The sequence below is a fragment of the Suricata suricatta genome, chromosome 1, assembly GCF_006229205.1.
Source record: "Suricata suricatta isolate VVHF042 chromosome 1, meerkat_22Aug2017_6uvM2_HiC, whole genome shotgun sequence".
Taxonomy (NCBI): domain Eukaryota; kingdom Metazoa; phylum Chordata; class Mammalia; order Carnivora; family Herpestidae; genus Suricata; species Suricata suricatta.
Window position 1 is genome coordinate 173,920,288 of NC_043700.1, and position 13,382 is coordinate 173,933,669.

Consider the following 13,382-nt stretch of genomic DNA (forward strand, 5'->3'; position numbering starts at 1 on the left):
TTTTAATTTAAAAAATGCACAAAAGTTAAGAATTGAGGGAAATCAAATCATTATGGGAAAAGCACAGTGGCATTCTGCTCACTGGTCCTGGACAGTCCTTGTAGCTTCTGCCAAGTTTCATGGAATTTCACCGGGTCCTTGGTTTCCATCATCTGCTCCAGATCAATGGAGTCTATGTACATCAGATTCAACTTGTGGTTGATGGCCAATGCAGAACGTTCTAGGGCCTTGAATACAGACGCGTAGCAGTCCCTGAGCTTGGTGTATTTGCCAACCAGGGCTGTGGAGCATGTTTTCTGAAGCCTTTCATACCTATCAGCCATTTTTCTCCACTGGAAAGCAAATTACTTGCAGAATCACCAATGGGCAGATCCAATCTCTCTTTAAAATATTTAACAATGCCTCGGTTCTCCAACAGCACAGGCACTCGATATGTGGAAGAAACATCATAGATACATATGACTTGTTCAGGGTTCGCATGACAAAACATAGAAATCTTTCCCTTCAAGGCCATTTCGATAGGCATTGAACTCCCGCAGACAATCAGACCAGGAGACAGGCCTAACCCTCTCGGCGCGCAGACACTGGTGTGGGTTTGGTTTTTTGTTGTCCAGTAGCACTGGGCCAGGAATTATGAAGACAATGTGATTCAAACCGCAAACCTCTCCCTGCCATGTCTTTGCTACATGATAAAGTCAAAAGTTGGGAAGGGGCTTCTGCCGCCAACTTTTGTGATCTCTACTCGCGGGGTGGGGAGGGGTGGAAGGCGTCCCGAATCTATGGAAAGTTAGAACATGTTTCTGGGCGGGAAGACAAGGGGCAGTTCTAAAAGCAGCCCGCTCTGGGCCGCGGCGCGCGTGCTCGTCAGAGAACGCGCCGGGCTCGAGAACGCGCCTGGGTGCGGCGCGCGCTCGAGAACGCGCCTGGACGCCGCAGGCATCAGCGCCGCGAGGAGCCGGCCGTTGAGCCGTTGAGGGGCGCCCTCTTGACGGGCTGCGGCGGCCCAGGTAGCCCGGTCGTTGCCCGCACTGAGAAGAGGCGGTGGCGTGAGTTCGCGGAGGCGTCGGAGCGGGTTTGAGTCGGGACCGGGTCCGAGGCGCGCTCTCCGCCCTGAGGAATGAGACGCGGGGCTGCCCCTCGTCTCGTGGGAAGTCACGGTCCCCGCCGCCCCGGAAGGGCTGGCCCTGCCAAGCACACCGCCAACCAATGAGGACTTGACGAGGCTTTTCAAGGGTCGGGAATGCTCGCACCTTGCGTTACCGCCCATTATTCAGTGCGAGAGTGGCCATCTTGTGTGCGGCGGCTGTCGCCCCAGACTCACGCGGCGTCCAATCTGCAGGATCCGGTTGAGATCCATTCGAAACCTGGCCCTGGAGAAACTGGCGGGTTCCTCGCTGTTCCCTTGTAAATACGCCTCCTCCGGCTGTGACGTAACTCTGCGACCCGCTGCAAAAGCAGACCCTGAACAGGTGTGTAAATTTAGGCCGTGCCCGCGCCCTGGCACTGACGCTGAACCAACGAGTCTTGATGGGAATTGTTAGGAAGGAATCCCGTGACCTCTTGACCAACAAGATGTTATCCTCTGTCCGCACCCCAGCAAGGGAAACACTTACAGTGATGCTGTCGGGGTGGTCCGCAGTGGCCTGAACCCCACTTGCGCACAGCAGTGATCAGCTTTACAGCGTTCGTTGGCATGCCTTTCCCCCTTACTGTGCACACCACTGCCGGTCTCCCACTACTGTTTCTGGGGGGATTGTTTCACTGAGTAAGCTCTCTGCCTGCAAGCTGTTGTCTCCGGCTCTGGGTTTGGAGGGAACCTAGGCGAAGACCATTGGTACCAAAACTGGTTCTAAAATACAGATGAGGCAGTGACATTAGGGCACCTTGGTGACAACATGGATTTCCTCAGATCCCCTTGCCTTGGAGTGGGTAGCAATTTGTCCTTTCTGTATTGATGCCTATGCCAGATAGAGGTTTGCTTTCCCCGCCCACAGTCCCACTGCCAGCACCATCATCCTGCATGTCGATGCTTCAGTTTAAGGAACCAATTTGTAGCAAAGAGGGGTGGCAGTGGGGACACAGAGGTAAGACCGCTGGTTCTACCATCCCGCATGTCCCCTGGGAGCAGCTGCCTAATAGGATAAGAGAAGGAACTATTGATGGCTTCGCTAAGATGTCAGCTCAGAGAAGCACCCTGTGTGGTTGGGGTTCCATCCATCACAATGTCATACGTGCACTGGGTCACCAACCAAAATATGCTACTCCATTCCCAAGAAAGAATACTTGGGTCCAGGAAACAAAGGATGGAAGGGAAACATTTTCCCTTTCACTATCACTCCCAGAACCCACTGGGAGCTTTGGATCCCTGTTCTTCAAATTTGCAGCTTTGCTCAGTGCCTGAAAAGTCTCTGTGAGTGACTAGCCGCAAGAGAGCCACCCATTTATGTCTTCCCAAAAAGATGGCTGATTTAGAGCTGGTAAAATACAGAGGGAGGCAGAGAACAAGAGAGATGAAGATGAAGATACCCTGGAAGTATCTGTGAGAGGTCATGCTGTAGGTCACGGGTGTTGGCCAGATAGGTGGAGGCATCCAGAGTCCCAGAAGAAGTGGACTTGGCCATATGATTCTGTGCCCATTTCTACCAGCCCCCCCTCCCCCATCCAACCCCACCAAGTAATTCTGGGTCACCAGCTGCCTGTCCTACACTTTAACTCACTTTTTTTTTAATGTTTTATTTATTTTTGATACAGAGCCTGACGCCGGGCTCGAACCCACGAACGTGAGATCTGACCTGAAGTCGGAGGCTCAACCAACTGAGCCACCCAGGCGCCCCTTTAACTCACTTCTAACCTGGAAGTAACATCAGATTCCACGGGTTAAGGGCTCAGCCCTACCAGACTGCACCCCAAAACCCTCCCCACTTCGGATGTCAATTGCAAATCCAGTTTATCACCTGTGGTTCTGTTGTGGAGTAATCGAGCACAACAGCCAAGGAAGAAAGAGTTCTGGAGATGTCATATGATACAACTTAGTTTATTTAAATAGCAGGGGGACAAGGCTCCTGGACAGAAAGGGCTACCCTTTCTGGTGGTTAGTGACAGGTTTGGTGGCTCAGGGAAAGGAACACCAAGATGGCCGCCGGATCACCATTTTTGGAACTTTCTGCCCCCTGCTGGCTTCCCAGAAAACATGTCATCTGCTCTAGCCTCATCTCTTCGCCTTATAAGGAGGTCTTCTGCCCCTGGACACACACCCGGAATTACTGCCCTATATAAGGAACCTTGCCCGAGAGCTCTTTAATAAAGGGTGCTCTGGTCTCTATTCCCGGTCTTTGTTTGGTGACTTTCTCACTTCCCCAATTTAACCTTACAGTTGGAGCTCAGAGGGGAGGGGACATGATCATAAACATTTTCTTTGAATTTCTACTTGTTAAACTATTTTCTCAAGATTTCTCTGGTGCTTATCATTCAGTTTGATATTAGCTGTCTGTGAGATGTACAAGCAGTCGTGAGGCCCTTCTAGAACATAACAACCAGCACATATTTGATCCCAATCAGAACTATGCAGGTTTATAGGTCAGCCTTGTGGGCTGAAGGTGAACATTTCTCTACTTCTATCCCTCATCACTTTTGACCCACCGACCAGCTATAGATTGGGGGTTCCGACAACCTGCAACTTGAGTGAGATTAATTTCCTAGAGCAGCCCACAGAACTCAGGGAACCATTTGATTAGTAGGTCACCAGCTTATTATATATAAGGCTATAACTGGAGAACAGCCAAATGGATACAGAGGGTAAGGTAGGGGGAAAGGGCTTGGAGTGACCGTATCTGCCTCCACCTTCTCTCTCTTTCCCCCACCCCCCCCACCTCCCATTCCTGCTCTGAGTGTACCACTCTCCCCAGATCTTGTACTCACCAACCAGAAACTCTGCGAACCCCTCCTTTGGGGTTTTTATGGAGTCTTTATTATATAGGCGCGACTGATTAAATCCTGGGCCATTGGTGATTGAACTGAACCTCCAGGCCCTCTTCCCTCCCAGGGGGATTGGCAGTGGGGGTGGGCGTGGCTCCCGCCTGATGGTTCCCGGTCAGGCAGCTGGCTCCACCAGCAAGCAGCCTCCAGCCCGGAGTGCTCTGGAGAAGTCGGCTCATGAACAGAACAAAAGAAACATGTACTTCTCTTATCATAGGAAATTCCAAGAATTTTAGGAACTCTGCACCCCAAAATGAGAAGAGGGCACCTGGGTGTCTCTGTCACGCTTCCGACTTTGGCTCAGGTCATGATCTCACGGTTTGTGAGTTCGAGCCCCACCTGGGGCTTGGTTGATGTCAGTCCAGAGCACACTTCGGTTCTTCTCTCCCTGCCCCCCCCCACCCACGTTCCCTGCTGGTTCTCTCTCTAAATACATAGATAAATAAACTTGAAAAAAAACCCACAGAGGTCCAGTTAAATTCAAGCTTTCCAGAAATTAGGACAAAGACCAAATATATATTACTAATTATAAATCACAATATCACACATAAGCAAAGACCAGACACAAGCCGAGTCTGGAGTCCTGGGCAAAACGGAGGCAGAAAGGACCTGCTGAGAAGAAATCTGAGCCTCAGGAATCCAGTCTAAGACAAGCCAGTAGGCCTCCAAAACTCCGGGAGGGAAGGGCACCCAAGGCCAAGTGCTTCTGCCTCACATCCTAGTTGTGGGGTACCTTCCAATGAGTCCCCTAATGTCTGACCTGGAGCCTGGTGTTTCCAAGGAAGAGAGCACCCAACAGGAGTCCGTGGCCGTGACCCACAGGCCCCTAGCAGCTGTCCGGCAAAGTCCTGCAACAGAGCAGGGGTCATAGGGCCATCCCCCCTCAGTCTCATTGACACAAATTTAGGCCCCCAACGTGACCTCCATGAAAGGCTGTCTGCTATCAGTGTTTTTATTCTGGGTGTGACCAAAGTGTTGATTTGTTTAGTGTAAACACCAAATATACCACAATTTTGAGGGGCGCCTGGGTGGCTCAGTCCGTTCAGCGTCCAACTCTTGACTTTAGCTCAGGTCACGATCTCACTGTTTGTGTTCTTTGCTGACAGCACGGAGACTGCTTGGGGTTCTCCCTCTTCCTCTGCCCCTCCCCCACTCAGAGCTCATGCATGTGCACTCTCTCGCTCTCAAAATAATCATTTAAAAATAAAGTAAAATAAGGAAGGGGAAAAAAGTAAAATAAACCACAGTTTTGAGAACAATATTGTAGCATTCCTTCATTTTTTAAAAAAGTAGATGCTTTCATTCCCTCCGGTGTGGGACTAGGGGGTCATTCTTTCACTTTGTAATGCACAGGCTGCGTCAAGAAATGGAAGTGGCCTGTCTCTCCGTCCACCTCTGGGTGGCCATGCCCAGAGGTCCCGGCCCCCGCTCTTGCCACTCTTCTTCTCTGCCCTGGCTTCAGGCAAGTTCAGGTTTGGTGTTCCTGCCCCGGCCCCTGACCCCAGAGGCCTCTGTCCTTCCAGAGTCCAGGACATTTACACAAAAGGGGCTTTTAGAGAGGACGGAGGCGGAGCAGGATCTGGGCGGGATCTCATTCTCCGGGGCCTGCTTTCTCATGCACCGGCTCCGGGCTCAGATGTGACCGTTTCTCTTTCTGTCACAGGGCCTGGTGGCGAGTCACAGACAGATGGGTCTGCTGCAGTGAGCGCCTCAGCCCGCCCGCCCCGGGACCACAGCCGGGCGAGCCCAGACAGACCCGCGGAGATGCCGTTTTATAATCAACCTGTAATCGTGTTATCGCCAGAAATAAATGAACAGTCAACAGCACTAATCGGCCTCCCCACCGAGACAGGAACTCAAACAGCCTGGCCTGTTTGGCGACTCATGTCCTCCTGTTGGTTCAAAGGAGTCTTCTGTTTAACGTCAATATTTGCTTTTGAAACTTTTTTTATTTGTCGAATTATTTGCTTCTGCTTTGTCCTTGCCCGGTGTGAGAACACCCGGATGCCGGGGCCCTAACTCGTTCCGCGTCTGTGAGACCTGCACACCTGTGTGACCCTCAAACAGCCGCTTATCTCACTGACAACGGTGCCTCCAAGCTGCCGGAGATGTAAGAGCCAATGGATTGTTTAGGAAAATGGCTTGTTGGTGCCTTACCTATTCTCCAGGGAAGGCAGCCTCGCCCCTGCAGGTGAGAAAGCTCTCACCGAGGAGCCCAGACACAGTCTCCACCTGCGGCTCCCATTACTGGCTCAGAGGCTCTGTGGTTTTTATGCCCTTGACCTCCAGGCTATACTGCAGCACCCACTCAGCCTGTCTCTGCTCTGCAGGGGCGGTGTGGTGGGAAACTCCACTTGATTCCTTCTTTCCATTTAAAAAGCCCCTTTCTGGAGTCGCCTGGGTGGCTCAATGGGTTAAGAGGCTGACTCTTGACTTCCACTCAGGTGATGAGCTCAGGATTATGGGTTTTGTGCTGCCAGTGCGGAGCCTGCTTGGGATTCTCCATCTCCTCTCTCTCTGCCTCTCCCTACTCGTGCTCTCTCTCTCTCAAAAATAATAAACTTAAAAAAAAAAAAAAGAAGTCCTCTCTAACCATCTGTGGGTTGAAATGCCTCCGTGTTTATAGAGGAATTCCAAATCCTAGCAGAAGTTCTGTTTCTACAGCAGAGATAGGGAGGTCTGCCTAATTTCCCCCCTGCTCCACTTCGCTATTCTCTGCTACGGGGGCATCCTGAATCGTGTGCAGCCTAACTCAGGATGACAAGCAGGGTTTCTGGGAGGCTGAGAACAGGGAGCATTCGCCCTTCTCACTAGGGAATTCAGATGGCTGGTGCCACACAGGTAACTCCCTGCTCGGCTCCTCCACCAGCTGATAAATCTCAATGGGGTGAAGATCCAGTTGGCTTTGAACATAATGCGGCCTGCCTTTTTCCTCCCAAGCAGCCTGCCTTCCACCTAAAAGCATAGCTGTTCCTACGTGACCCAAGTCAGATGTAGCCTCAGTGAGGCAGATATCATTATCCTCATTTTAGAGATGAGGAAACTGAGGCTTAAAGAAATAAAGCTAGGTGTCCAAGACTGCAAGAAAGACATGGAGCCTGAATTTGAGCCCAAGTCTGTGCTCCTAAGGCGCAATGCCTTCTGCGCCACGCTTCCTTCCCCAGCTCTGACGTCATTGACAATAAGTTCTTGGACATTCGGCTTCCTCATCTATGAAATGGGAATCATAAATCCTCTGCCCAGAGTTGCTGAGCTCTTTAAACATAAGACCAAGCAGGTAAAGTACTTAGTGCTGTTGATGGCACCTGGGTGTTCAGCAGAGTGCTGACGTCTGTTGTCTGGTAGCAGCACTTCCGGCTTCTGAGGATAGTCGGGCCATGGAGTCTTCTGGCGAGAAGCACCTTCAAGACCACCTATTACACCCCCTGCTTTACAGAGGAGGGGACAGAGGCAGAGAGTTTAGGGGAACTTCCTTGGGTCAGGTGGTGAGTTAGCAACAGACTGGGACTGACATGCAGATCTCCTGAACCATGTTCTTTCAGCTACAGATTCAAGTTCATCAAAGCCCACTCTTGGAAGAAAGGAATGTTTATTTCTTGGCCTCTGAGCTTCTTGGATGCATTCCAGGTCCTTCCCTCCCTTCCTTTGATAGTAAATTGCAATAGAGGAAAAATTATGAAGGAAAGACAGATGTGGACCAATACTTCTCAATCTTTGGTTCCAGATGTGGGCTCCCGGGATCATATCAGCATCACCCAGACACTTATTAGCAGTGGAATTTCTTGGGCTCAACCTAGACTTCTAGAGTCAGAAGCTCTTTTAAAATCGACCTTATAATCTTCAGGGAGATTAAAAAATATATTGTATCCATAAAATGCACCACGAGATGGATGTTACGAAAAAACAAGACAGGGCTTTTGAAAATGGAATGAAAAAAGAGAAGAAGCCAAATAAGAACATAGAGAGGAGAGCTAAAATAAAAAGTAGAGGAAATCTCTCTGAAAAATGAAATAAAAAGACAAAGAAGGGAAAAAAAACAAAGGATAAAGGATAAGAAAATTAAAGAATCAACGGGGGTGGCGGAGTTGGGAAGGTTGTCTGACCGGATCTGGCAGATAGGAATTCTGGAGAGAGAGAACAAGAGACACTGGAGGGGAAGAAACTCTCAAAGAAACAACACTGGAGAAAAGTCCACCAAAGCACCGAAGCTGGTAAGTCTGGCCCACTTCCTTTTCCTTTTACAAAATAAGGGAAACCCTCCCTGAAAAAACAAACAAGCCCACTATATCCATCTTTTACCACCTCATCTTCCTGGCTGCCAAGAATCTCTTCACTCCCATTGTTTATATTCTTGTCTTTGGTCTTGAGTATTTCCTGCCACAGTCCAGAGTAAGAACTTCTTTATCAAGCTTCTGAATTAAAGCCTAAGTCTGGGGTTTGAAGGTAGATTGGACACACCATCTCATGACGTGACTAAGAAACACTTCATCATCCATTCAGCAAATATCCACTGAGCACCTCCTATGGGCCAGGCACTGTGCTAGGATCTGGAGCACACAGCAAGGAGCAAAACAAAGCTCCTGGTCTCAAGGAATTCTCATGCTGGTTTGAGGACAGAAATGAACATGATGACAAATAAACAACTACACAAAGTGCCGGGTGGTGATAAGCAGTGTGAATAAAAAACAGGTCAAAGGTACTGAGAGCAATGAGAATCCAAGTACAATTTGCCTACGGTGTTTAAAGACAGTAACCTGCAGAAAGTGAAGGCAGAGGCCCTGTGGATACCAGAGGAAGAATGTTCCAGAAGGAAGGTTTCCAGTAGTTTCACTGTTCAGCATCTTTGCTGCAAGCTTTTTTGCCACATAACTAATGGCCGTAAGGCAATTTTGTCATGAGATAAAACGATGAAAAATCAGAGAGGGACATTCATTAAAAAAACAAAATGAAACGTGAAAAAATGAACAAAGTTAAAAACTTTATTGCAAGATACAAAATATTTGAATACATTTAAAATGTGTGCAGACTCATGGCAATACCCCACAAACAGCAGATTTTATTTTGTGGGTTCTGCCTAAGCATTTGTCTTCAAAGTCTTTTGTTCATAGTACAGCTTTTTGCTTGTTGATTCATCTCCTTGTTCAGGATTGCACTTTTTTTTTTCCCCATTAAAGTTTCTTCCTTCATTATGAGAGATACCAGTTTTTAAATACCAGGATGCATATTTGTAACTGGTTTTGTGTTGCATTGTGGTAACTCTCTACACTGTATTGTTCTTGGCATAATGTATATGTCCCAAAGATCCATGGGATATATGGGTTCAAAACTCTGTGCCACTGTGTAGATCGTTATGAGTCCTAAGATTTATGTAATATAAAAATGGTATTCAGGGCACTTGGGTGGCTCAGTCAGTTAAACATGACTCTTGTTTTCAGTTCAGGTCATGATCTCAGCGTATTTGAGTTCAAGCCCCGTGTCAGGCTCTGTGCTGACAGTGCAGAGCCGCCTTGAGATCCTCTCTGTCAGCTCCTCCCCTACTCTCTCCCTCAAAATAAATAAATTAACTTAGTTTTTTTTTAATGGTAGTACTGAGTCAATGGGGAAATGAAACCAAACTGTCAACCAGTTATTATTTTTTTTGTAAATTTATGGCAATATTGCTTTATAGCCAGTTAGTTAGGCAGCAAAGATGTCTATGGCAAAGATACTTATGGCAAAAATGTCGAATCCTGTTCCAGACATGGGAACCACCAATGAAAAGGCCCTGGAGTGAGAGCCTGTTTGGCGAAATCTAGGAATGACAAGGAAGGCAGTCTGTCTGGAACACAGTGGACCCAGGACCAAGAGGTAGGAAGGCTGGTGAGGGTCACGTGGAGGACTTTGGATTTTACAAGATGGGAAGTCAATGGACAGCTTTAAGCAGCAGAGGGACACATTTTCAAAGAGTCACTCTGCCTGGGTGGCTCAGTCAGTTAAGCATCTGACTCTTGATCTCAGGGTTGTGAGTTCAAACTCTATGTTGAACTCATGATCCCCCCCCACCCCCCCAGTGTGGAGCCTATTTAAAAATATAAAATAAAGCAAAATATCAAAGAGTCACTCTAAGACAGTCAGGAAGGAAGCAGGGAGAGCAGTTAGAACGTGACAGTAATAACCCACGGGACAGCCAATGGCGACTTGGCTCCCAGCGGTAGAGGTAGAGGGGATGAGAAATGGTCAGAGTTTGTATACATTTTGAAGGAGCTGTTGGCTCGCTTTACTGATGGACTGAATATGGGATGTGAGAGAAAAATAAATCAAGATGGACTTCAAGGTTTTTCCCTAAGCAATTGGAAGAATGGAGGCACCATTTACTGAAAGAGGGAGATGGGCTGGGAACGGGGGAGAGGTCTGGATTGGGGAAGGGAGGCAATCACGAGATAGCCTTCAGATGCCAAGTGAGCAGTTACACCTACGAATCTGGAGTGCAGGCAAGAGGTCTGGGCAGGAAGTAGGAATTGGGAAGTCATGTCCATGTGGATGTGAGTTGGGGAGATATCACCGTGGCGGGGAGCGTAGGTGGGGAAGAGCAGGGGACCAGACTTTGTGTTGGGGCTTTCCCGGATTTGGAGGCGGGGGACTGAGAAGGAAGGAGCAGTGCAGACTGACTGAGAGCTGCCGGAAAGCTGGAGTCCTGGGAGCCGAGTGAGAGAGGGTTTCTGAAACAAGAGCATCGTCAACTGTGTGAACGAAGGGAGTAAAAGGATGTGTGGATACCTTAAAGCAACACCCTCCATCCAGCTCAAAAGGGGTAAGTTTGCAAATATTTTTCAGGAGCTCAGAAATCAAAGTGTTTCATGTGCCCCAATCTTTTGAAATAGCTCCACTTTTATTCCAAGGCTTAGAAAGGAGAACATAGAAAAGCCGAGCTACAGGGCACCCTGGGCTCCTGACCTCCAGGGCAGCCATTCTCTGCTTGTGTACCGGGGCCACTGTCCAGGATGGGGCCACCGTCCAGGGCGGGGCCTGAAGCTCCGCCCCTCACACGCTTAGCCAGCATCAAGTCACATGACAGAAAGTGTCAAACATCACCTTCCCAAGAGAGACTCCTGGTCTTGGTAACACATTGGGAGCAAGAGTGTGGGGATAGGAGCAGTGCATGCTGGTTAGGGGTGTGTGTGCGTGCGTGTGTGTGTGTGTGTGTGTGTGTGTGTGTGTCTGACTTTGGGCTAGTTCTTGACCCTCTCCTACTTGGCTTCTCTCTGCTCAAGCTTGCGTCTACAATTCTCTTCCCTAGAGGGAACTTGTGTGTTGTTGGTTTCATTTGGATCTAAAATCACAGTGGGAAGAAAACATGGCCTTCCGAGAGAGCCGGGCCCTAAAGGTTCTGTGCAGAGCAGCTTGGCCAATTTGAGTGAGGGTACCACTCATGTAGGTTTTTGTCATAATTCAGACTGCCCGAACTTGCAGAACTGCTCTCACGAGGAAAGGAGCTTAGAAATGGAAGGTTTTGGCATTTTTTCAAACCAAAGTTTTCTATTTAAAGTTTATTTATTTATATTGAAAGAGAGAGCAAGACCAGGGAAGGGGCAGAAGGAGAGGGAGAGAAAGAATCTCAGGCAGGCTCTGCACCATCAGCACAGAACCCGACGCGGGGCTTGAACTCACAAAGCCATGAGATCGTGACCTGAGCTGAAACCAAAAGTCAGACACTTAACCGACTGAGCCACCCAGGTGTCCCCAAAACAGATTTTTTAAACTCACAAGTTTGTCAGCGTTCCTCTAATTTCTAGGTACAGCAATCTCACCTTGAGCGCTACAAGGCTCTGGGGTTTCTGACACACGGCTAGAAAATGAAGTCTTCTGCACATCCTGACTACACCTGCATGATGACATTTCCATTTTTAGACAGGCCACATTATCAGCCCTGTAATAAGCATCTACCTAGCCCATTTATGGTTTGGTATAGAAGACCTTGTCAAGTGTAAGGAGAGATTTTTTTTAAATGTTTATTTATTTTTGAGAGTGAGACACAGCATAAGCAGGGGAAGGCCAGAGAGAAAGGGAAACACAGAGTCCAAAGCAGGCTCCAGGCTCTGAGCTAGCTGTCAGCACAGAGCCCATCGTGGGGCTCGAACCCACGAACTGTGAGATTGTGACCTGAGGTGAAGTCAGACACTTAACCAACTAGCCACCCAGGCGCCCCGTAAGGAGAGACTTTACCTCTGTGCATAAAAAAACAGTAAGGCTCGGGGCCCCTGGCTGACTCAGTCGGTAGAGCAAGTGACTCTTGATCTTGGGGTTGAGCTCAAGCCCCATGCTGAGCTTACTTTATTAAGAAAAAACAACACTAAGGCGTATTCCAAAACCATTTTGAGTGAGTTCATACTGAGTTGAGAAACGATGTTAAACAACCACTTTTATGGAGTAAAAAGGCACTTGGGTCTTGTCAGTCACTCCCATTTCTGTCTAGGGATATGCCAGGCCCTTGCTACTCAAAGTGGGGTCCCAAGACAGTACCCTTGGCAGGTGTGCCACACCAGAGTCCTCATAGGCCTCATGCCCCCTCAGTCTCGGCCTCCATCCTTGGGTCGTCTCTTTCCTAAGGAGGGGTGCTCCGTCTGCAAAGTCGGCAGATGGGAATCACGGAGTCCCAGCCTGCTCCCTGAGGGGCTTTCTCACACTCCTCTCTCTCCATCCCCTGCATCCCACAGCACCTCACCCTGCCCAACCAACAGCACCCCAGGGGCCACCTCAAGGTGGCTGAAACAAACCCTCAGACAGCTGGGAGAAAAGCCCAAGTTCCTCAGGCAACCTCCCATGACCGTGGTGGCTGCACAGGTCCCTGCAGCGGTCAGTAGTCAAGTACTCATTAAAGACCTCAGATCTTTATATTGAACTGAACACACTCCGTACCTCTAGGATACACAGTGACTGTCACCCACATATAACCCTGGACACTTCTGGGCTCCTTTGATGGTCAGCTTCCATGATCTCTGAGCTCTAGATAAGTGACATTTTCCGTAGGAGTCCTTATTAGGAAGATATATGTGTGTAAATTATATATATATATATATATATATATATATATATTATATATACAATAGAAGCTAGATGTGTATATATATATACACATCTAGCTTCTCTCTGCTAGAAGGAAAGCTTTATGTAAGCAGAGCTTTATTTATTGCTGTATCTGCAGTGCCTAGGTGTAATAGAGCAAAATTAACTAATTCAGCACAATTCTTAATACTGAGTAAGGAACAGAGGACTGACACACACTTCATGGAAGGTCACTCCACTCCACAAGGGAAGACATGAGACACAGAGAACTGTTTTCCCCCTAACAGACACGGTTGGAGATCCTTCCCATCTGACTCCGGTAATCTGTTATATTTGTACAATACAGAATTATATTTCTACACTAT

The 13,382-nt window shown here is 48.4% G+C and overlaps 1 protein-coding gene across 1 annotated transcript; it reads left to right on the forward strand.

Annotated features, from left to right (window-relative positions):
- Positions 1-794: 794 nt before the first annotated feature.
- LOC115302318 (E3 ubiquitin-protein ligase Siah2-like) lies at positions 795-6,518 on the forward strand. The gene is made up of 4 exons (XM_029952249.1): positions 795-969; positions 1,123-1,469; positions 5,329-5,437; positions 5,639-6,518. The coding sequence occupies exons 1-4, from the start codon at positions 795-797 to the stop codon at positions 5,992-5,994; spliced, it is 987 nt and encodes a 328-aa protein (XP_029808109.1). The 3' UTR covers positions 5,995-6,518.
- Positions 6,519-13,382: the final 6,864 nt, after the last annotated feature.

Coding starts and splice junctions, on each gene's coding strand:
- LOC115302318 (XM_029952249.1), top strand. CDS start 795: ATGTTTCTGGGCGGGAAGACAAGGGGCAGTTCTAAAAGCAGCCCGCTC. Junction 970..1,122: donor GAGGAGCCGGCCGTTGAGCC/GTTGAGGGGCGC, acceptor CTGAGGAATGAG/ACGCGGGGCTGCCCCTCGTC. Junction 1,470..5,328: donor CAAAAGCAGACCCTGAACAG/GTGTGTAAATTT, acceptor TGTAATGCACAG/GCTGCGTCAAGAAATGGAAG.